Raw genomic sequence first — 23,055 nt, forward strand, 5'->3', positions numbered from 1 at the left:
GCTGAACACTGGCATGTTCTGACCAACGTGGGCACTTAGAAAGATTACCCCGTGATTTCAGTAATGTCGGTGTAGATTGGTCGTGGACCCTTGCGCTGCTTAAGCCTGAGACCAAGGGCCAAAAAAATAGCAGGTACAACCTGTATCAATGTTTACCCCCATCTTATCCCCTGACGTGGTGGAACAGGCCCCTCATTTGTAACATTAATTACCTGTTAATAGCTATGAGTGAACAATAAACTCTGGCCTTGCATGTGTTATCCACGCCCCTTAACTACCTAAATATGTTTTCTTTGATCTCCCGGTTCACTTCGCCGATAGGTCACTCATGTGAATGTGAAGCAGCTGTCAGCTTGTCGACTCCAGCCCCTTGCCTGGGTGTGTGTGTCTGTGTGGTCGCGCCTGAGAGTCGAACGCAGTCTCACACTGAGTTCCAGCGCTCAGTTGTCCCACGGTAGCGCCCCTTTCAACTGCAGCTCGGTGACCCTCGCTCCCCGCACAGGTAGGTAAAACTTTTTAACGTAGGAGTTGATCTCCATTAGAAAGTCATTTAAACTGAAATAATATTGAAAGGGAACTTAGTAGGATAAAATAAACCGAGCTCATTGGTGAAAGTTCGTTAATAATTTGTTTAAAAAAAACATCCTGTTTGATTTTATTTGTGAATCAAAATGTAAGTGATCGACAGGAGATGATGCGATTTCCAGGAAACTCTGATATACCGGGAGCTGATGGATTTACCTACAGTGTCTGGAGTTTTTTTTTAATAATCTCCAGAAGGTCTAGGGGATGAAACATTTTTTAAAGGGGCTTTAAATCCCCCCAACAAGTTGGAGAGTCGAACGATTCCGATTAGACATTTAAATTGAATTTACATATAGAAGGCAGTTGAATTTTTTTAAGTTAAAAATCTTTTCATTTCTGCAGTTTCAAACCCTATTTTTCTTTCTGCCTAATAGATCCCAAAATTTCTGGTCACACTTGCTTATCCTCTGCAATTGAGTGGGGATTCGGATTTGCCCCGATCTGGGCATTGTTTCCTCGCTGCCGGCTAGCACTTGAAAAATAAATAACGTAAACCAAAAGACCACGGGAGCCGACGGTCCTGTCGTCAGGGTTTAGCGCCTGTTTTACACCCCACCCGATTTTACTCACTAATAAGTGCACGGAATTCCGATCCTCGTTCGCCCTTTTTCTGTCTGGGTAAACTAGGTTAAAATCGGGGTCGCATTGTGCAGTGCTGGGGAGATGGAAGAGTGAACATAGAAGGGGAGGGGGAGAGATTGCACGTGTGAGAAGTCGGTAAAATGAAGGTACATAGAGGATGGTGGTATGGAGGAGAGGTGAAAGAAGTGGGGGGGTGACTGGGAGTTGAAGAGGAGGAGGGTGAGGAGGCGTATGGGGCAGTGGAGAAGTAAATGGAACTCTGCTAGTAATTCCCGTGGAGTTTAGAACCTCTTCCTATGCCAAGGTTGTGTTGTGAAGACGCCATGGAATCTGGGACAAAGCGACTGAAAGAGAAGATCAAGGAGAAGCTGCCAGTGACGGGGCCACAAGCAGCAAGCATCTACGAGCTGGCACGGTGGTACTGCTACAACACCAACACCCACGGCTGCCGCAGGATTGTGGTGTCAAAAGGCCGGCTGCGCCGGGCAATCTGGCTGATCCTGACTTTAGGCGCCGTGGGTATCATATTTTGGCAGTGTGCTCTCCTCATCACTTCCTACTACACTGCTTCTGTCACCATCACCGTCCAGTTCCAGGAGATTACCTTCCCTGCCATCACCATCTGCAACATGAACCCATACAGGTTAGTTCCTCAGACCTTCGCCAACATAACGCTCTCCGCCCAAAAGAAAGATCTCCCTATTTAGCGGCACCCTTCAGGATATCCCAAAGCCAATAAAGTAGCTTTTTAAAGTGGAATTACTGTATAAGTGACTATACCAAGCAACACTACAGAGCAAGATCCCAGAAATAACATTGAGATAATCTGTTTCAGTCACATTGGTATAAACATACACCGAAGCACTGGTTAACTCCACCGGTTGTCTGTAACATACGGCGGTGTAATCTTTCGGATCTACCTAAGAGGGCAAACGAGTCCTCAGTTTTGCATCACATTCAAAAGTTGACACCGTAGCACTCCGTTGCACTGGGAGTATCTGCCTGGATCATTCGCTCAATTCTCCAGCGTGCAGGTTGAGCGCACAGCCTTCTCCGAACTAGAGAAAGCCTTCTTTTCACAGGGAATGGCGTGTATGTTATAGATCGTTCTCCCACTCCCACACTTTCTTACTCTTCCCCAACCTTAACACTAGATGTGAAAATGTTGGAATCCATTATGAGAGAAATGCTTGTAAAATCAGAATTGATAAACAGTCAACATGGCCTTATGAAAGGGAGATAATGTTTGACAAACTTGTTAGAATTTTTGGAGACTGTAACCAATACGTTGGATAAGGGGAAAACGGTAGAAATAATATCACCTAAAAACTCAATTGCTTATACCTTATTTTTTAACCATTATACAACTGGAATTTTTTCCACGATGAGAATGAAAATGAGCTTTTCTGGGTAGATTTGCTTCACTTTAGAAATTCCATCTTTGATGTCAGTCACTTTGCACCATCGAGTGACTTCCGTGGCATTGGTGCATATAATGACATCATTACCAATTCTCCTCTTGAACCACTGTCCCAGAATCACTGTTGTTGGGCACTCTTAGGACAAAGTAGTCTTCAAGCACGCCAATAAACCAATGCCTACCTGCCTACCTGGAAGGTGAATGACTTAGCTTCATCATCAGCCCCTTCCTGCATTGTAGACACCCCACTTCTCACTCTCCCCTCCAAGGCCCTTATCGAGTATCTGTCAGTACCCCATCTCGACTATCAAAACCTCTGCCAGTTTGCCTAATCTGCCCAACCCCCCGCCCTCCCCCTTCCCTGGACCTTGCAATCATTGGTCTCAGGCCACAATGCCCTTCCTCAACTCCCAAGCCTCCACCCCAGTCACAGCTTAGGCCTGATCGGGCATGTGAACATGCTGAACCCAGTCTCCACAGCAGGTAGCACGTTTGATACTGAAACTGTGCAATGTCTGGTCAGTTGTACCCAAGGCCCTGGGCTTTGGGTGCCTCACTACTATGTGAGAACATTAGAATTTCTGGACATGCATCTGTATCTTAGAGCCATAGAATCACACAGCATGGGAACAGGTCCTTCAGCCTACCGAGTCGGTGCTAAACATCAACCACCCATCTACTGTATTCCAATGTTATTCTCCCGCCTTTCCTATCAACTTGCCCTCACCAGATTGCACCACTCACCTACACATCGGAGGAAATTTACAGTGGCAAATTTTAACCGACCAACACGCACGTTTTGGGGATGTGGGAGGAAACCGGAGCACCTGGAGGAGACCCGCGTGGTTACAGGGAAAACGTGCACGCTCTGTACAGGCAGCACCCGAGGTCAGAATTGAACTCGGGTTGCCAGAGCTGCGAGACAGCGACTCCAGTGGTTGTGTCGCTGTGCCTCCTTTTTTTTCTCAGTACTTAACAGAAAATGTGGATTCACGGAGTTGAGGCTAATATATTAGCCTAGTTAGGGAGCTGGCTATGTCAGAAAATAGCTGGAATAAATGGATTATTTTCAGTTTGATAAACCGATAATAAATGGGCTCCAATACAGGACCCCCGGCTAATTACACTCTACACCAGTGACCGAGTTGAAAGGGGTGAGTGTTAGGCATCCAAATTTGCTGACAAAGCAAAAAGAGATAGGAAAAGGACAAAGTAGTCTACCCAGGAATACAAACAAATGAATAGGCGAGCAGACCAAGTAAATATGGAAGGAAAGCAAGGTTTCTCGTGTTCGTAGGTAGCACAGAAAACAAACTAGGCCAGAACTTCGGTCACACGTCCAAAACAATCGGCGAAAATCTTGTCAACTTGAAGAAGCGCAATTTTAAATATACTCCTGTGCCTTGGCACAAGTCAAGAAAATCTTCACTCATTTTATAGAGCTTTTTATTCTACTGAACTGACTTTTACAATGTGTAAAAAAATACTCAATCAAAGTCAACCATCGCACCGTGTGTAAAATTCATCTTTGGTAAATTTTTCACCTTGCTGGTCCGAATAAGAAGCCAGATCTTATTAACTGACAAAAGCACTAGCACTAGGAACTGCTTGTTCCGAAAGTGTGCTCATTAAAGGGATAACATTCGTCCGCGTTGAGCTCTGGGACATCTACAACCTCAAGCCTGCCTGGACTGTTTTGACCATGAAGGGCCAGGATCACCCTCATTTCCTAGCCTCGGGATTATTACAGACTGCGGCTGGTCTGACAGTTTGCTGTTCACTGCTGCATTAGCAAGGTCATCAAACCCCAAACTCCCGACTCTGCCTGGACCAAAGTCTGGCATCTGTGTGCACTTCCCCAAAGTGCAGGCATTCAGAGATTAAAGTCATGTCCATCCAGAACCTACTGTCGGCCTATCTGTAGTACCCCCAGAGGTGTCTTCGTGACTACTTCCCCCACCACCACCCCCAACACACACACACACACACACACACACACACACACAACGGGAAAGCTCCCTTGCAGCCGAAATAATGTCCCTTGTGTCCCCGAATACATCACACCTGCATTGTAGCCACGGCAGAAACTCTCAACACATCAACAGAGACCTGTCGGACTGAAAGCAACAGTGCCAGATTAGCAGAGAAACCGGTGGGCTGTGAATGCTTTCAGTCTTCATTCCTTGCGTACAGTGTGGCCTAGGCTAAGACTGGTAGGTTTTGCGCACGTTTCCCGTGCCTTAGCGTCCGCCAGGAATTCAGGAATGGGAGGGGAATTGGAGCTGAGATCGAGCATCAACCATGATCTCGCTGAAATTGATGGACTGGGTTGGGCAGAGTATGCTCCAAGACCGTGCGTTGAGCTGCGATGTATGGTGCGCGCAGGAACTAGTCATCGTGAAGCCATTGCTCCCCAAAGTTCTCCACCAATAGGCAGTCCGCCTCAAGGTCGGTGGCAGAGATCGAATGCTTTGATTCATCGGTAACTCCATCAGCACCGGATCAAGGTGTATACTGGCTACATCGTGGCCGGCCCAAGCAGGAAGCACAGGAGTCCCCACCCAACAGAACATAGAACACTACAGCACAGTACAGGCCCTTCTGCCCACAACGTTGTGCCAACGTTTTATCCTGCTCTAAGATCTATCTAACCCTTCCCCCCCACCCCACATAGCTCCCCATTTCTCTATCCTTCCTGTGTCTATCTAAGAGTCTCTTATATGCCCCTAATGTATCTGCCCCCGCAACCTCTGCCGGCAGTGCATTCCACGCACCCACCACTCTCTGTGTAAAAAAAACTTACCCCTGACATCCCCCTTATACCCTCCTCCAATCACCTTAAAATTATGTCCCCTCATGTTAGCCATTGTCACCCTGGGAAAAAGTCTCTGTCCATCTACTCAATCTATGGCTCTTATCATCTTGTACACCTCTATCAAGTCACCTCTCATCCTTTTTCTCTCCAAAGAGAAAAGCCCCAGCTCACTCAACCTATCCTCATAAGACATGCTGTCTAATCCAGGAAGCATTGTGGTAAATCTCCTCTGCACCCTCTCTAAAGCTTCCACATCCACCCTATAATGAGGTGACCAGAACTGAACACAATACTCCAAATATGGTCTAATCAGAGTTCTATACAGCTGCAACATCACCTCATGGCTCTTGAACTCAGTACCCCAACTAATGAAGGCCAACACTCCATACACCTTCTTAACAACCCTATCGACCCACACAGCAATCTTGAGGGATCTATGGACGTGGACCCTAAGATCCCTCTGTTCCTCTACACTGCTAAGAGTCCTGCCATTAACCTTGTATTCTGCCTTCACATTTGATCTCCTGAAGTGTATCACTTCACACTTATCCGGGTTGAACTCCATCTGCTACTTCTCAGCCCAGGTCTGCATTCTATCAATATCCTGTTGTAATCTACAGCAACCTTCTAAACTATCCACAACACCACCAACCTTTGTATCATCAGCAAACTTACTGTACTAACCCACCCTTCCACATCCTCATCCAAGTCATTTACAAAAATCACATTTATAAAAATTATCCAAAAAGGTATATTTCTGAGGATGTCCATAATGTGAACCCTTTCCTCCAAGAAAGGTCCTACTTAAATTCCTCCATACACATCCAGACCATAGCAGTTATCATTGCCTTGGTTTTGCACCTGTCTCTCTACAGATACAATGCAACAAGACATCTCTTTGAGAAACTGGACCAGGAGACTCAGATTGCCATCAAGGAACTTTACCACTTCCCCAATAGTTCCAGCCAGTCGCGAACTCAGCGAGACACAATCGAAGACCAAGGGGACCTATTTTCCCACAGCATCCCGCTGCTGCGAGTTGAAGTGGGCCAGGGTTACACCATCTTGTCCGACCTCATCACCAGGAGGCAACACAGGGTCAACGAGACCTTCCGAACCCGATCCTTCGGGGGCAGCCACGCCTTGAAACGAAGCAAAGTGATCGGCTTCAAGCTGGTGAGTTTGACGTATAACGGTGAGTGGGGAAGTGCTAAATCTGGGTCCCAGCCTTGTGCCAGGACCTGTTGAGGACGTCTTGGACTCTGGAGAACTGGCTTGCACTGCAGGTTCCCTTATCTCTCCTTTCTCTTTCGTGACAGTGTGAGAAAAAACACGATGACTCCACCTGTGACATCTACACATTCAACTCGGGCACAACTGCCATCCAGGAATGGTACCGGCTCCACTACCTCAACATTATGGCGCAGGTGCCCGAACAAACCAAACTGCAAATGGGTTACTCTGCTGATGACCTTATATTGTCCTGTTCGTTCGGGGGAAGACCCTGCGATTCAAGGTTAATACAAACTGGTGTAAATGTGAAGTTTTCAGCCATAGCTAACCAAGGAATACATGTCCACAGGAGACAGCGTTTTCGGAATGTTCCTGTGCAGGGCTGAGCGGGCCCGCAGTGAGGGAGGGGCAGTTGTGAGGGGGACCCACAGTGAGGGAGGGGCAGTTCTGAGGGGACCCGCAGTGAGGGAGGAGCAGTTCTGAGGGGGACCCGCAATGAGAGGTGAGGCAGTTCTGAGGGAGGCATGCAATGGGAGGGGCAGTTCTAAAGAGGTCCAAACAGTGTGGAAGAAGCAATTCTGAGGCAGCCCCCTCAGTGAAGGAAGGCAGTCCTGGAGGGGAGAGAGGGCATATTTAGGGAGGCAGTTCTAAGGAGCCCTACAGGATGGGAGGGGAGCCGTTCTGATTGGGCTCAAACATTGCTGGAGGGGCATGTCTGAGGCAGCCCCGGCAGTGCACATTTAGGGAGAGATGGTTCTGATGTGGGGGAAGGGGCAAACACTATGGGATGGCAGTGAGGAGCACCATACAATTTCAAGGGCCGTTTTGAGAGAACACTTTGGATGAGCATGACTGAGGCAGCTCTGTCCTACTGAGGTGGCAGTGCTGAATAGGTTTGTAGGGGCAAAACTGATGGAGTACTGCACCCTGGAAGAGAGAGGGGTAGTATCCAAGGGGGGTACAGCACTATCTGAAAGAGTGCTGCAGGGTTATATGGACAGCATGTCTATATGGGTTTATGCTGAGAGGTGTGCACTATGGGAGGGGTGGTGCTGGGGGAGTGCTGTGCTGGGGGAGTGCTGTGCTGTCAGATACATACTAAGAGTGCTGCAAGGAGGAAGGGTAATGAGAGAGCATGGCATTTTCAGTCTGTTGAAATTGCTCTTCTGATTGAGTCCTTCATCGTCAGAGGACTGAAGCAGAGAGAGAGTAGTGCTGTCAGATGGAGTGTTGTACCAGAGAAAATGGGTTCACCTTATTAAACCTATCAAATTATGACATTTCAATAAGATACCCTCTCAATCCTCTTGGGTTATCTGCAGCCTTAGTGGGGAGAAGATTCCAAGGTCAATATCAAAACGTACTTTGGTTCCAACCTTCCCTGGCCAGTTGCCCCTTCCTATGGCTCCTCTGACAATCCAGCCCTACCAAAGTACTGCACCTTTGATGATCTCACGTTGTTTCTGGGCAGTGACTGAGGTGTGTACCCTATCTCTCCCTACTGCAGGAACTTTAGCCTAATGCATCATCCGCTGCATGGAAACTGCTTCACATTCAACAGTGGGAAAAGCAGCAGTGCTCTGCGGACCAAAACCGGAGGCAGTGAAAACGGTAACACGAGGCAGCATTTTGACTGATAATGGAGGGCAATGTCAAAAGACAGAGGAAACAGTGTCTTCAACTTGTTTTGTAAATGGGATTGGTACTGATGGGATGAAGAACCTGTTTCTGTGCTGTATGACTCTATAATTATGACTCTAAAACATTTCATTCTTCCAGTGCAGCTTTACAGATTCAAGGCCCCTGTGTGAGGCTTACTCTTTGCAATGGTCTTCCATTTGGAAGTTGGAGGACTTTGGGTGAGGTTTCCACCAGTCCCCCAGAGTAGCATTCACATTTTAGTCTGCTCTCTGGGTAGAGAATACCCATTATCCTGAGTCCTTGAATGGAATTACTCTGGATCCTTGAGTGGGTTTATTCTTTACTGTGGCCCCCGGGGTGTGGTGTTTCACCTTATTCTGGTCACCACACGGGGTCTTACAAAGAAAATAGGAGCAGGAATAGGTTATTCCACCCTTTGGGCTTGCTCCACCATTCAACAAGATCTGGCTGGGCATTCAGTGCCCCATTCCCACCTTCTCCCCACATTGCTTGATCATCTTGGCATTTAGGAAACTTTCCACCTCCTTCTTAAACTTATACATGACTTTTACACTTCACTCCAAGCTTCTGTTGTTGGGGTTGTACAAAAATAATGCAGATCTTTGAAATCTAAAATAAAAACAAATAATGATGGAGATGTTCAGCAAGTCCGACACCATCTGTGGAAGGAGAAAGTGAATTAAAATTTTGCTTGATAATCTTTCACTAGAATTGGCAAGTGTGTGAGGGACTAAATTTTCAATAATTACAGAGGCAATAGAATGCAAGATGAGGAGGAAATAACAGAGGGGATATCTGTGGTATAGTGGAAGGTTGGGCATGTTAGACTAAAGTCAGAGTGATAGTGAGACTAGTCAAAGAAACAAACAATGTGCCCAGAACAGGTATAAATGGAAATAGCAGAATTATTGTCTGAAATTGTTCAACTCTGCAGTGAGACACAGACTAAAAATAGAAAATGTTGGAAGTATTCAACCAGTCAGGCAGGATCTGTGGATAGAGTTGAAGATCTTTCCTCAGTTTTGTACTTTTCACTGGTGGCATTTCAGTTTGACGATCCTTTCATCAGTTCTGATCTGATGTGACATAAATCATTTCCAAGTCAAAGTCTGTGTTTTACTGTTTATGGGAGCTTGCTTTGGAGATATTGGCCACCATATTTCCTACATTACAAAATGGTTGCATTTATTAACTATAAAGTGCTCATGATGTCCTGAAAGTTGACTTCCCTCTTCTTCTATTTCACAGGCCTGAAGATGACTCTGCACGTGGATGAGGATGAGTATAATCCATATCTCGCCACTTCAATGGGAGCCAAAATTGTCATTCATGATCAGAACGAACAACCCTTCATTGAAGATGTGGGGACTGAGATTCAGACAGAAACCCAGACGGACATGGGCCTTGACTTGGTAATCCTCCCAAGGGGAAACGCTCCTCCACAACTAACCAGATGGTATTAAATAAAACACAGCAGCTGATCATCAAGGTCCAAGATACCATCGCAAATCTCGCAGCGCTCACCAAGCTCAATTTTAGCTAAATAGTATCAGGGAGGAAAAGGGGAGACCTTGCAGTCACCTGGCCAAGGATTATAAGGGAAATGACAAAACCATGATGGTGCAATTTAGAAATCGTATTCATTAAAATTAAGAAGAGAAGTAAAGAGGAAGAAAGGAAAATTAAGCAATAAACACCAGTTGTCATCTCCAAACTGTTAATGGCAATGCTATTGCTGTGTATAGCTCATTTAGATAGGTGCACGAGACAAGGATATTCTAAGGATAAAGATGGTTGGAAGAATAAAGTCATTAGGTGAGGTTGTGAGTTACCATAAGGCAGTATTTATAAAATGAGGGAGATATGGATAAATTGAGAAGACGAGGGATTAACAAAAGGTGGGCAGGTGAAAATGGCAATAAAAGTGGGATTGAAAGGGATGAGGTGAAGGTGATTCAGATGACAAAATTGAAAGCTGTGTATCCAAGTTTGTTGTGTTAAATTGTCTGCATTATGGCTACAGAGGTATTAATAGATGAAACAAATAGTTAAAACTGAAACGAATTATCTTCAATGCATGCAAATGTCCTCTGCTTTGGATCTAAAAATATTAGAATAGAATACATTTTAAATGGTGAAAATCTAGAAGCAATGGAGGTTCAAAGAGACTGGAGGGTTAATGGAATTTATGCCTGGAGCACCAGGGAGTTGAAGTTAGGCTATAGCTATACAACATTGTAGTTGGATTGCACCTGGAGTGCTATGAGCAATTTTAAGCATCTCATTTTTGTGATGGAAGTGCACATGAATGTTATCTTGGGTTATATTCCGTTATACCTGACTGGATTCTGCATAATTTAACATGTTTGGGAGTGTTTTGATGGAAGTTTTCAGGCTATTAAGCAGAACTGATAGGTTAGGTAGCTGGAAGCTACTTCTGCCAATTGGCGAGTCTGGAACTAAAGGGCTTCAGTCTAAAAATTAGAATTGGGCAATGAAGTTGGGAAACATTTCTACATGCAGAGGAAAGTGGAAACTTGGAAATTTCTTCCTCAGTCAGCAGCTGACTCCACATCAATTTTATATTTTAAATCTGAGGTTGATAGAATTTTGTTAACCAAAGGGATAAGCAGAAATGGTGGGTACATGGAGTTGGATCACAGATCACTGCTGGTTGGGTTGATTGGCTGAACAGGCTCAAGGGGGTAAATATGCCTGTTCCCAAGTTCTGAAAGTGGGCAGGTAGTTGGGGAGATGATGGATAGATGGGTTTCAAAGAGAAAAAGGATGATTGATGGGTGGGTTTCGGAATGGGGGAAACTGGTTGGGTGAGTTTGAGATGAGGAGAAGATGGCAGATGGGATTCAGATCTGTAACCTGGTGATCTTATGGCAGGTGATCTAATTGTTTCAGTCTGTGTACAACAACACAATACAGTTTCAAATTCCTGTTGCTCCTCCATTGAAACAGTGCATACTAAGAATGCTTTGCACTGTGTTTATTCTTTTGTATATACCTTTATTATGAACAAAGTTTATTTTTGTAATAAAACATAGGATAAACTGAGCAACCTTTGCCAATTTCAAGGCTTATTTTCATTTATATTGGCTGTCAATTGTCTCTTCCTGCAGACTCTCATAGTTGCATTACTTTCCAATGATTCCTTTTTGTTGGTGTTTCAGACTGTATTGCAAAGACTGGGTAGTCCATACAGTGACTGTACAACAGACGGGCTCAATTTGCCTGTGGCAAACCTCTACAACAAGACATACTCTTTGCAGGTAAGGCTTCAAGCCACTTGAGATCATCAGCGCAAACTTAAATTGTGAATTGAGAGATCAGACTAATCCAGCTGATTCCTTGCATCCACACAGATGTGTCTGCACTCATGCTTTCAGATGGAAATGGTTCGATACTGTGGGTGTGCCCACTACGAGAAGCCACTACCTGCAAAAGCAGAGTACTGCGACTACACGAAGTTTCCAGGCTGGAGTGAGTTCACACTTCCTACTGATCAATATCTATATGTCTGCAGCATCCTATTACATCCACAGATCATCACAGTGATTCATTGCTGCATAGATAAACACAGTGGGCATTTTATGCACTGCAGGATCCCACAGATCACAAGAAATCTCACACCCTGACAGAAAAGCACGAGGCAGTTTCTCCTATGCTTGGAGACTTCAGTCTAGAAAGCGGTCACCTCATTTGGATACACCTCCATTCAGTCTACAATCATGACCACAAACTGCCTGGTGCCTATGACTTGAATTCTCCCTCCCACTCCAATCCCAACCTCTCTGCTCAAGCTCAACGAAAGCTGGAGGAACAGCAGCTCATCCTTTGACCAGGCACATTACAGTTGTCTGGACTCAACAAGGATTTCAGATAATAATTCTACTATTCCATTTTCAATTTCACTTGACCTATTTACATTTTCTTACTTCTCCCATTAACACATTCTCAAACTTTGCACCATCACCTTTCTGTCTTTTATTCTTTCACTTACTGTAATATATCTTCAAGCATGAAACATCCCATTCTCTTCCCACCTCACTGTACTTATATTGTGATACTATTGAACAGTGGGGTCAACTGGTGTACTTGCTCCTAAAGCACTGTAACAATCTCATGGGATGTATTGACTTCCAGTTTGAAGCAAGTCTTAAAATCTTAATAAGTTAACAGAGCCCTAGATGATGTTATGTGTGAGCATTAAAAAAGTAGTTACACCTGACAGTGGACCAGATGCGTGAGGTGAAAGATGAGTTGTTTAGAGATGTTGGAAGACTGCTTTCATCCAAAACTGTTAGAAATAGCAGAAGGCTAGAAGTTTGGGACAAGGAGTTGAAGCAGCATGAGGCATTAAATGAATATTTTATTTTGTTTAAGAACCTATCCTTTCATTGCAATGTTGGTGCCTTCTTGGATCATGCTTTACCTGATAGATTTGTGTGTGAACTGTAAGATGAAACAATTCTCTCAACACTTTTGATCATGCAAAGCCCAACATTCTAACTTGCTTGTTAAATTGTTGTGTCAATTGAAATGGCATCCAAAAATATAGGAGAATTTTGTCACCACAGTGACTGGTTTCATTGCACTATATATGTCACAGGCAGTGATAACAGCACACAGACGGACCTTCAAGTAAAGGTCTTGATTAATAACTAATGAATCAATATGTGAATTGCTTCTGTCATAAACTGTTTGAGACTGCTCAGTGTACTTACACTCACAAGTTCAGCCATATTCTGTTCATGGGAAGCACTGTCAAACTGCAAGTTAATAAAGGAAAAAGTAGAGGCCATCACCAATGCTGAAAGTATAGCTAAGGTTGTTCCCAGGCATGGTGCATTAGTTGAAAGGTGTAATTAACAAGTGAAACTCTTCTTATTTATTATGACACCAAGAGCCAGCAAATTATGCTTCAAGCTCTGATGTTGGTGCAGTGGTAAACCAAGAGATGGATGTACAAGTGAAACACACCAATTTCACTTCACAGAGCAAGCACGGTTATGTTCGAATTGGGAAGGAAGCATTTGGAAGAGCATCTGGAGTCGATAAATTCCATCTGTTTTTACTAGACAGAGCCTTTACCCCAGTAACAGATCATAAATCATTACTAGTAGGTCGCACATCAGCAATATCTACCAAAGCAAAGATGCTCAATCATTCTATCAATATATGTGTGTTTAATGACATAGAGGAGTTTCAAGCAGAGCTCATTGTTGCAGCTTCCTCTTATAACTCTATTGCCTGTGAAAATATGATCTACATAGTAAATGCAGTCAATGAGGACTTTCAAGGAATTGCCATCAGGACCCAGAAAGATTCAGTGTTGGATAGGATCTATGAACATGGAAAGATGGACAGAATTAGACCAGTGTACAGCTGAGGAAATGAAACTAAAACCATTCCACAATTGTCACAGTCAGTCATTGAGTGAATTCCAGAATGTGAACCACTCCATCATCCAATGTAAACTTAAGGAAGTGAAAGACCAAACCCAAGCAAGTCTGCCAAGGAAACAGAACCTTCTTTGAGATAAAAACAGAAAACGGTGAAAATAATCAGCGAATTGGGTAGTTTCTTGAGGGAGAAAAATATAGTTAAAGTTTTGTGTTAATGACCTTTCATCAGAACTTCATTAAATTAATATCTATTATAATTTGACATGTGCAAAATGATCAGGAAGACTGAAATCCAGACTAAGCTAAACTTAAAATTATTACTCATTAAATGTACTCAATATCCACAAGGCAAAGGACATCTGCCACCTGCCTCTGTTGCACCACAGTGCACTCCGACAGTAAAGGTTCATGACAAGACCAGGGAAAATATGGACCTCCAGTTACACCCTGTTGATCCTGTTAGGCAACCAATGTCGATCACATGCCTGATGCTAGACTTCCAAAAAAGACATCTTTGATTTGGAGAAAGTGAGCGAAGTTGTTCAATGCAAGGATGAGTTCAGCCAGTCTTCTCAAAGACGTTTGTTAGTCCAGATAGAGAGAAACAGGGGGCACAGAACGAGGGCCAAGGGGTCATGGGTAAAATCAGAAAGTTCTTTCTCGCAGGAAGAGCAATGGAAATCTGAAACATAGATTTAATTCTATTTGTTTAGTTATTTGATATCACATGCAGAGTTTTAAGAAACTTCTTTTGTTTTCCTGTAGTTTCCTGCTATTACAGACTGCGCAATCAATTTATTCAAGAACAACTGGTTTGCCAGAAGGTTTGCCGACCTGCCTGTCAGTAAGTTCCTGAGACCTGAAAATCATTTCCATTCCATCAAGATAACTCAAATAACTCCCACAATTTAGTCATCCTTCTCTCAGCATTAGTTACAGAGAGATGCATTGCCCACTAACTTTGGATTATCAGAATCCTTGACCATATAGTCAATGTGCTCTCTGTATAGCAACTGTGTAGTGTATATAGATCCCTGTTAATCCAGTGTCCAAGCATTTTCAGCCTTTCTTGAGCCAGAATTTAGTCATTACTTGCCTCTCTGCAGTCATGTCCAATAAGACTCCTTTGTCAACACCGGTGTTGATGTCCAATCCATTTATGTTCCCGTGGAGCTGGTGATGCAGTCAAAAATGCAACCAAGAATCCCAGTTATCAGTTAAAACTTTGTGGTCAAGAGCCAGTTGATGCCAGCCGCCCTAGACCTAGTGTTCAGTCAATGTCCATCCCTGAGGACATGGTGTCCTGTTGCACCAGCTGCCCAAACAATGCTGGGCCCTCTGGAACTATATCTGATCGGTGCTGGTCATTCTAAAGCAGGGATTTGCAACCCAATAACAAGAAGAGCCTTTTTATTTCCAAATTTGGTCAAAAGTGCATAAACTTAAACAATGCAAGTATCTCTTAATTCAATAATTGAACAACAGAATATATATGTAGTATTTTCTAGATCAGTGGAACACAACTTTTTTAGGGAGGACTAGATTTAAAAGACAAACCAGTTGTGAAGTCCACTCACAAGAAACATGTTTAACCTTAAATGCACTGAACCAGATGCTGATATTTTTAGTTATATTTAAAGGCACAACCTCACTGCTCCAGTAACTGCCTTTTTGCTGTCCCCTTTTGTTGCTTCGTTGCCCCATGAGTGACCAGTCACTGCTGGTCTCTCTAGAGACAAGTGACCACTTATTGTCACTATCTGGACCTAAATCACACTCAATCCTACCTCCTGTAAAGCCAGTGTCCAGTAAGGCCCCTCTGGGCCTTATGTCCAATCAGAGCCAGTACCAATGAGCCTTATTTCCAATCAGTGCCGGTCCTCTGCACTTTATGTCCAATCAATGCCAATCCATTAGGGCCTTGTGTCCAGTTAATGCCAGTGCCACAATATTTCATATACAGCCATTGCTCATGCTTTTAAAGCCACTATCCAGTCAATGTCAATGCCACTAAATCTATTTTTCAGTTAATTCTAGTGTCTAGTCAGTTCCAGTCACTCTGGAGCTAGTGTTCAAACTCTGGATGCTTTAGATCTTGTACCCAGTTAGTGCTGATTCCTCTACATGTGAAACATTCAGAGTCATAATAAGAGGGGTGAATGTAATTCCCCTACAACCATAATCCAATCAGTGTTGGTCCCTGTGCAACCAATGTCCAGTCCAATTTTACTCTGTTTTTATTCATTAGTACATTGGGCCACTGAGCTGTGGACTTGTGTGTTTTCTCCACAGTTCCAAGGAATGGACAATGACTCTCAGCGTTGCACAGTGGCCCTCATCACCATCTGAGGTGAGCAACATCCAGAAGATACCTGTTCCCTGGTACCTGAATCCTTCTTAATACCCAGATTCCATCAAGTGTGTTTGAAGGGGAAAAACTGGTGAGCGGGCAAGTTATGTGTAAAGATGCAGCAATGCACTCGTTCACAAGTACGCATGTGTGCGCGCACGCATGCGCATGCGCGCGCACACACACACACACACACACACACACACACACACACACACACACACACATGCTCATTTACCCACACACAGTGTCATGGACCTACACTCATTTGCTCACCCTCACATCTTCATTCATTCATTCACACTCTTGTTTGCCCATCTATTCACTCTTGCTTGATTTCTGCATGCTTGCTAACTTAAACTCTCACTTCTTGTCATTCATTCACACTCCCTGATTCATTCTCTCATTTACTTACCTAGACTTGTTCACTCGTACTCTCACAGCCCCACTTAGTATCATTCATGTGCTCTCACATTCATTTTTTTCAGTCACTTATATAGAGTCTTGCTCACTTATACTTGCACATTCAATCACTCACACACCAGTTCATTTCTGCGCTCAGTTAGTCATTCATTCACATTCATCCTTGCCCACCAAGTCACAATCTCGCTCACAAATTTACATTCATTGCTTCAGGCCTACTCTGTGCCCCACCCCTCTGTCCCTCACACACCCTTTCAATAACTAGCTGTACTCTTGCTCAGTACTGCACCTACTCACAGTCTTCAAACACACATCTGCTTATTCACTTACATACACTTGCTCACTTTCTCACTCCCTCACTTATAACAGGCTCCCAGGAATGAATCTAATAAATCTGCAAACAACTAACTCCTAGGTAAATATATCCCACCAGCCACACACATGATGGGAACCAGAGTGCAGGGAATGAACCCCTGGTTGTGCTGCCCCTTTAACTGACTGATGTGAGCACCACTCTCCTTGACTGATGAATTTACCCCGCTAGTGTTTGGGCACCTAGACATCTTGAGAATGATTTCTACTGCCTGCTTCAACAGGGCCTTGTTCTGCGCTGCTGCCTTATTTTGTCTAAGGTGCATGAAAACTTTATTCCAGGGATTCTGTACAGAATCTTTGCACCAATCCATATTGTCAAGGTGCAGCTAAAGTATCTGAGTGCCCTGCTTGTAATGTGATGCTCTCTCGAGGTCTGTACTGGAGCCTCAGCTTTTTGATAATTTAGAGGAAAAGCAAGTTGAATATCCCAGTTCTCTTTAATTAGGAGTCAGGAAAGGTTTTTGTTCTATGGGGTGAAGATCATTACAAAGGGACATCTGCTAAGTGAGAAGGAAAACCCTTGACAGATAGCATTCAATGTGGAGAAATGTGACCTTAGGATCCAAGAAATAAAATAGAACCATAGAACCATAGAACAATACAGCACAATACAGGCCCTTTGGCCCACCATGTTGTGCCGACCTTTAAACCACACCTAAGACTATCTAACCCCTTCCTCCCACATATCCCCCTATTTTAAACTCCTCCATATGCTTATCTAACAATCTCTTGAACTTGACCAATGTATCTGCCTCCACCACTACCCCAAGCAACGCATTCCATGCACCAACCACTCTCTGGGTGAAAAACCTCCCTCTGATATCTCCCTTGAACTTCCCACCCATTACTTTAAAGCCATGCCCTCTTGTATTGAACATTGGGGCCCTGGGAAAGAGGCGCTGGCTGTCCATCTATTCCTCTTAATATTTTGTATACCTCTATCATGTCTCCTCTCATCCTCCTTCTCTGCAAAGATTAAAGCCCTAGCGCCCTTGGTCTCTTCTCATAATGCATACTCTCTAAACCAGGCAGCATCTTGGTAAATCTCTTCTACACCCTTTCCAATGCTTCCACATCCTTCCTATAATGAGGCGACCAGAACTGGACACAGTACTCCAAGTGTGGTCTAACCAGAGTTTTGTAGAGCTGCATCATTACCTCGCGGCTCTTAGACTCGATCCCACGACTTATGAAAGCTAACATCCCATAAGCTTTCTTAACTACCCTATCCACCTGTGAGGCAACTTTCAGTGATCTGTGGATATGAACCCCCAGATCCCTCTGCTCCTCCACACTACCCAGAATCCTGCCAATAACCTTGTACTCTGCCTTGGAGTTTGTCCTTCCAAAGTGTACCACCTCACACTTCTCCAGATTGAACTCCATCTGCCACTTGTCAGCCCAACTCTGCATCCTTTCAATATCCCTCTGCAAGCTTCGACAGCCCTCCACACTATCCACAACACCACCGACCTTTGTGTTGTCTGCAAACTTGCTAACCCACCCTTCTACCCCCTCATCCAAGTCATTGATAAATATCATGAAAAGTAGAGGTCCCAGAACTGATCCTTGTGGGACACCGCTAGTCACAGCCCTCCAATCTGAATGCACTCCCTCCACCACAACCCTCTGCTTTCTACAGGCAAGCCAATTCTGAATCCACATCCCCAAGCCTCCCTGGATCCCATGCCCTCTGACCTTCTGAAGAAGCTTACCATGTGGAACCTTGTCAAATGCCTTACCAAAATCCATGTAGACCACATCTACTTATATTGAAATATAATCTAATGTTGAGACTTTGAGCCAAATGTAATCCATAGGGATTTGAATATCCAGATGTGCAAATCAGTAAAAGTGAGTTCATGCATGTATACACACACACACTTGCACTTGTGTAATTTATTTCTGGGAGACAATGAGTGAGTGAGTGAGTGAAATTGAATTAAATTGATTGTAAATTAAAGGACATGGTCAGGAGGAGGAGAGAGAAGCAACCAATCAGTGGGTAGAGAGACTAAGCTGATCCATCAAGATCCTTGACTCATTCTGGTAGAATTCTCTCACACCATTGTCCTTCCTCAATAGGAGTGGATCCTCCATCTTCTGAACTGGGAAAGGAGGGTCAATGGAAACAGAATACTAAGAAAGTAAGTTCTGATTTGTTGGCCTGCTAATTTCCTATTGATATGGGATGTGTTTCATGAAGGTGAGATTCGATTAAAACTTTGATAAGAACAATCAGGAGATCCAGGAGCTAATTAATCACAAATGCAAGGAGTTCTAGAACTGGCAACTTCATCACGCCTCCAAGGGAGACAAAAATCAGCTCTATAGGCACTTGAAGGCCAGGGTATAGTAAGATAGTAAGTGTGCATGAACAGTTCAGCTGTGGGAAGATTACTCTCACACCCACGATTTCGGCAGGCAGCAGAACCTTTGTTACCTAAGAAATTAGGGCACACCACAAAAACAAAAGGTAAGAGACACAAATGGTTAAGACAAGATTTGGACAATTAGGATTCTGTGTGTTAAGAGAGAATAGGAAGGAGTTTGATTCATTGGGATCTGTGTAATGTTTTTGAATCGGAAGGTTTTTCCTGCATTGCAACTACTATGCCACTTTCACATCTACTTCATTGGCTGTAAGGTGCTTTATTACACTCTGAGGTTATAAAAAGCACAATAGGAATGCAAGTTTTTTATTCTGCAGTGGGAATAACATGGAGGTCTTTAGCCTATTCAATGCAGTATGTTTAGTAGCCAGGTTTATAGCAAAGTGTACAGATTACACTAGTTTCATGGTCTCATTTCCACTCAACAGGAATGAGTTAGCCAATCTGGCCATCTTCTACAGAAGCCTCAATCTGAGGAACATAACTGAGACACCTGAAAATAATGTAAGTTTTCGGATTGTTGTTCTCCCCTATTGTTCATGTTGTGAATGTTTAGCTGAGCAGAACAGAAAGATCCTCAGATTACCTTCCTGGTCTGTCTAGAGGCTGGTCTTGAATGGTTTTGGTTTTGGTTTTGGTTTATTATTGTCACTTGTACCGAGGTACAGTGAAAAATTTGCCTTGCATACTGTTCATACAGATCAATTCATTACTCAGTGCATTAAGGCAGTACAAGGGAAAACAATACAGAATGCAGAATAAAGTGTCACAGCTGCTGAGAAAGTGCAGTTCAGGTAAACAATAAGGTGCAAGGTCATAACGAGGTAGATTGTGAGGTCAAAAGTCCATCTTATCATACTAGGGAACTATTCAATGGTCTTATAACTGCAGGATAGAAGCTGTTCTTGAGCCTGGGGATACGTGCTTTCAGGCATTTGTATCTTCTGCCCAATGGGAGAGGGGAGAAGAGAGAATGTCCCGGGGGGGTGGGGTCTTTGATCATGCTGGCTGCTTCACTGAGGCAGCGGGAAGTCCATGGAGGGGAGGCTGGTTTCTGTGATGTGCTGAGCTGTGTCCACAACTCTCTGCAGTTTCTTGCAGTCACGGGCAGAGCAGTTGCCATACCAAGCTGTGATACATCCAGATAGGATGCTTTCTATGGTGCATCAATAAATTAGTACTTGATCGGACTTAAAGTCTGTTTGATTGCACATGGTAAACCTTCTCGGCAACATAAAACGATCAGTTGGGTGGGCCAAGCAAGCTCTATTCATAAAATTGGCTAGACCATGCCATTCTGAGATATGTTTTTCATGTTATCATGTATCAACTTAGGCAGCAAGCTCACAGTTGATTGTTGTGTAAGACTCATATCTTCATAAGTGCTCTGTCTAAATTCTACATTATATTTTATTCATACAATTCACCCATAGAAAGTGGCCATTCTAAAAAGCCAGTGTTACTTGCTATAAATTAACCACATAATCTGATTAAAACAAAAGACTCATTTAGTGAGTCATATGAGATTGGAAAGGAAATAACACAAGCAGTAGACAGGTAATTATTAAAATCCAACAAAGGAGAACAGGAACCAGGGATCCCATCATGTTGTTTGAAGTTCACATCATGTGCAGGGATCCTGGATACACTAACGCCTCCTCCTGTCCTATTCTAGATTGTCACCTTACTCTCAAACTTTGGAGGGCAACTGGGACTCTGGATGAGCTGCTCTGTTGTTTGTATTATCGAGATCATAGAGGTGTTCTTCATCGACATGTTCCTGATCAGCGCACGGAAAGGCATCCAGACGGCACGTAAGTGGTGGTGGAGGGAGGTGGAAGAGGATGGACCATCAACAGCCAGTAGCGGAGCTCATGGATCACCAGTCTTCATCAATGATGAAGACCCCCCAACTTTCAACACTGCCCTGCAGCTGCCTCGTGCTCATGCATCAGCCATGCTGCCTCCCACCTATGAAACACTACGGATGCGTGCAGACTTCTTCCCAGACACACCTACTTTGAGGTCCTGCAGTCACTGAGTGCAGTATAACATGGATGTCTGAGGATGTCGTTAGTCTGGCGGTAGAACAGGACAGTGCAGGGAGAAGTGAAGCAGCACAGAAGGGTGAAGCAAGTTCATTGTCAGCAAGTTTGAATAACCCAGCGACTCAGAGTAAATGCTAAAAACTACACCATCTCATCTTTGTGACCCTATCAGTAACAAATGCTATTTCAAATCTTTGGCAAATGCATTAAAGTATTCTCTGTCCAAACAGAGCTAGTTCAATCAGAGCAAAACAAGTTCTTTCCTATTTGACTCTAACTTGTAAAAATAAACTCACAGATTTGATATCCTGTTTTGTGAAGATGGATGCTAACTTACCATAATGGTACAGCCCATAACCGTTGTCTGCCTTACTGCATTCTGAAAATAAATGTGTGATTTTAGATCATGTATGGTTTACTACCGGATGGAACTGTGTGAGTTGTGTGTGTTTCAATGCGTGTGCACAGAAAGATTCACCCCCTTTTTGGCATTGTACATCTCCAAGATTAGCTGTTTAAGACATAGTTGAGTTTTTGTTTTTTGGCCAGAAGAGCAAGGAATTTGAGCTGCTCATTAATGTCGAGTTGTTTGCTTGTTTTATTTTTCCAGGCACCTTTCACAAACCCTGTCTACATCAATAATAGGTCAGTTGACAATCCCCAGCAAACTCCAACATCTGTTGTTCTTCTTGAAGCAGATTTCAGGAGGGCAGCTGCCAGAGCTGTTCAAGATTTTTGTTGGAATTTTGTACATTGGGAAAAAATACTTCACTGCAGGGTAGTTGAGATTCAGACACTTGACCAAAGAGTTAGTTAGAGACAAAATGAGAAGTTATCTAAGGCTTCCAATTCTTGTGATCCAGCATATATTGTCTGATCACAGTACTAATTGAAAGTTGCATCAGCCATTGAGTTGGAGTTGTGGTGTGTATGTCTGACAGCACACGACTGCTTAAAAAAATCTATATAAAAAGTGGGAAAAACCTGAATCTTCAAATAAAACAGGGTGGTTTCTCAATAAAAGAGCAGTAAGTAATTATCATCTCCACTCTGGGCTTTAGTGTTGTCGCTCTTTGTAGTCTTTGTATGGATAGTTTTGCCTTTGCCATCAGCAATCACTCAGAACCAGTTGCCTGAGGAGGGGCTGAGACTTTAGCCCCAGCTCAATGAGGACATAGTTGTTCTGGCTGCCAGATATTGGTCTCTGGCAATTGGGTCTAACATAGCTGGGATCATTGGGTAGCACTCTTTCCTTCACCACACTCAACACCCAGTTGAGATATGAGGACGCAACTGGTAACTTTTGAGTTTGACCGATCCTAAGGCAGCAGGGTCCATCGACAACACTGGGCACTGCCATTATACAGCACTTTTAATAACTTGGTGAAAATCTTCTGAGAAATTCCAGTTCTGAGTGTGGTTTTATGAGAGGTGCTCAGCTATGTTTTCCAACACTAAAATATTCTTTTTTTTATATTAAGATCTGTGATATCACCTTCACTACAACATTACTGATCTCTGTAGCTTGCATGGGAAATTTAACTGTTGATTTGGGTTCCAGCTCCAAAATGCAAGCTTCTTTGGTTATACATTTTTTGGGATCTGGGCATCACTGGCAAGAGCAGCATTTATTGGCCAACCCAAGTTTCCCTTGTGGAGGTGGTGGTGAGCCACCTTCTTGAATTGCTACAATACTCCTGGTGAAGATGCTCCTACAGTGCTACTGGGGAGGAATAACAGGATTTTGACCCA

General features: G+C 43.7%; 1 protein-coding gene across 2 annotated transcripts; it reads left to right on the top strand.

Moving 5' to 3' along the window:
- Positions 1-365: 365 nt before the first annotated feature.
- Positions 366-21,623, top strand: LOC127573573 (amiloride-sensitive sodium channel subunit gamma-like). 2 transcript variants are annotated; one of them, XM_052021929.1, is made up of 13 exons: positions 366-502; positions 1,472-1,810; positions 6,278-6,578; positions 6,722-6,918; positions 8,143-8,246; positions 9,546-9,709; positions 11,480-11,578; positions 11,672-11,789; positions 14,480-14,558; positions 16,007-16,064; positions 18,948-19,009; positions 19,684-19,759; positions 20,931-21,623. In XM_052021929.1, exons 2-13 carry the CDS (start codon positions 1,491-1,493, stop codon positions 21,294-21,296), a joined length of 1,944 nt encoding a protein of 647 aa, XP_051877889.1. In that variant the 5' UTR covers positions 366-502; positions 1,472-1,490; the 3' UTR covers positions 21,297-21,623. The 2 variants fall into 2 exon arrangements, with proteins under 2 accessions (XP_051877889.1, XP_051877888.1); XM_052021928.1 differs by lacking the exon at positions 366-502 and having other exon boundaries at positions 1,439-1,810.
- Positions 21,624-23,055: the final 1,432 nt, after the last annotated feature.

Source organism: Pristis pectinata, chromosome 8, assembly GCF_009764475.1.
Source record: "Pristis pectinata isolate sPriPec2 chromosome 8, sPriPec2.1.pri, whole genome shotgun sequence".
Classification (NCBI taxonomy): domain Eukaryota; kingdom Metazoa; phylum Chordata; class Chondrichthyes; order Rhinopristiformes; family Pristidae; genus Pristis; species Pristis pectinata.

What these genes read in the sequence shown, in the direction of transcription:
- LOC127573573 (XM_052021928.1), top strand. Translation starts at nt 1,464, where the DNA reads ATGCCAAGGTTGTGTTGTGAAGACGCCATGGAATCTGGGACAAAGCGA. An exon ending in CACGAAGTTTCCAGGCTGGA is followed by an intron (nt 11,790 to 14,479) that starts GTGAGTTCACAC and finishes GTTTTCCTGTAG; the next exon opens with TTTCCTGCTATTACAGACTG. An exon ending in GGAAACAGAATACTAAGAAA is followed by an intron (nt 19,010 to 19,683) that starts GTAAGTTCTGAT and finishes TCCACTCAACAG; the next exon opens with GAATGAGTTAGCCAATCTGG.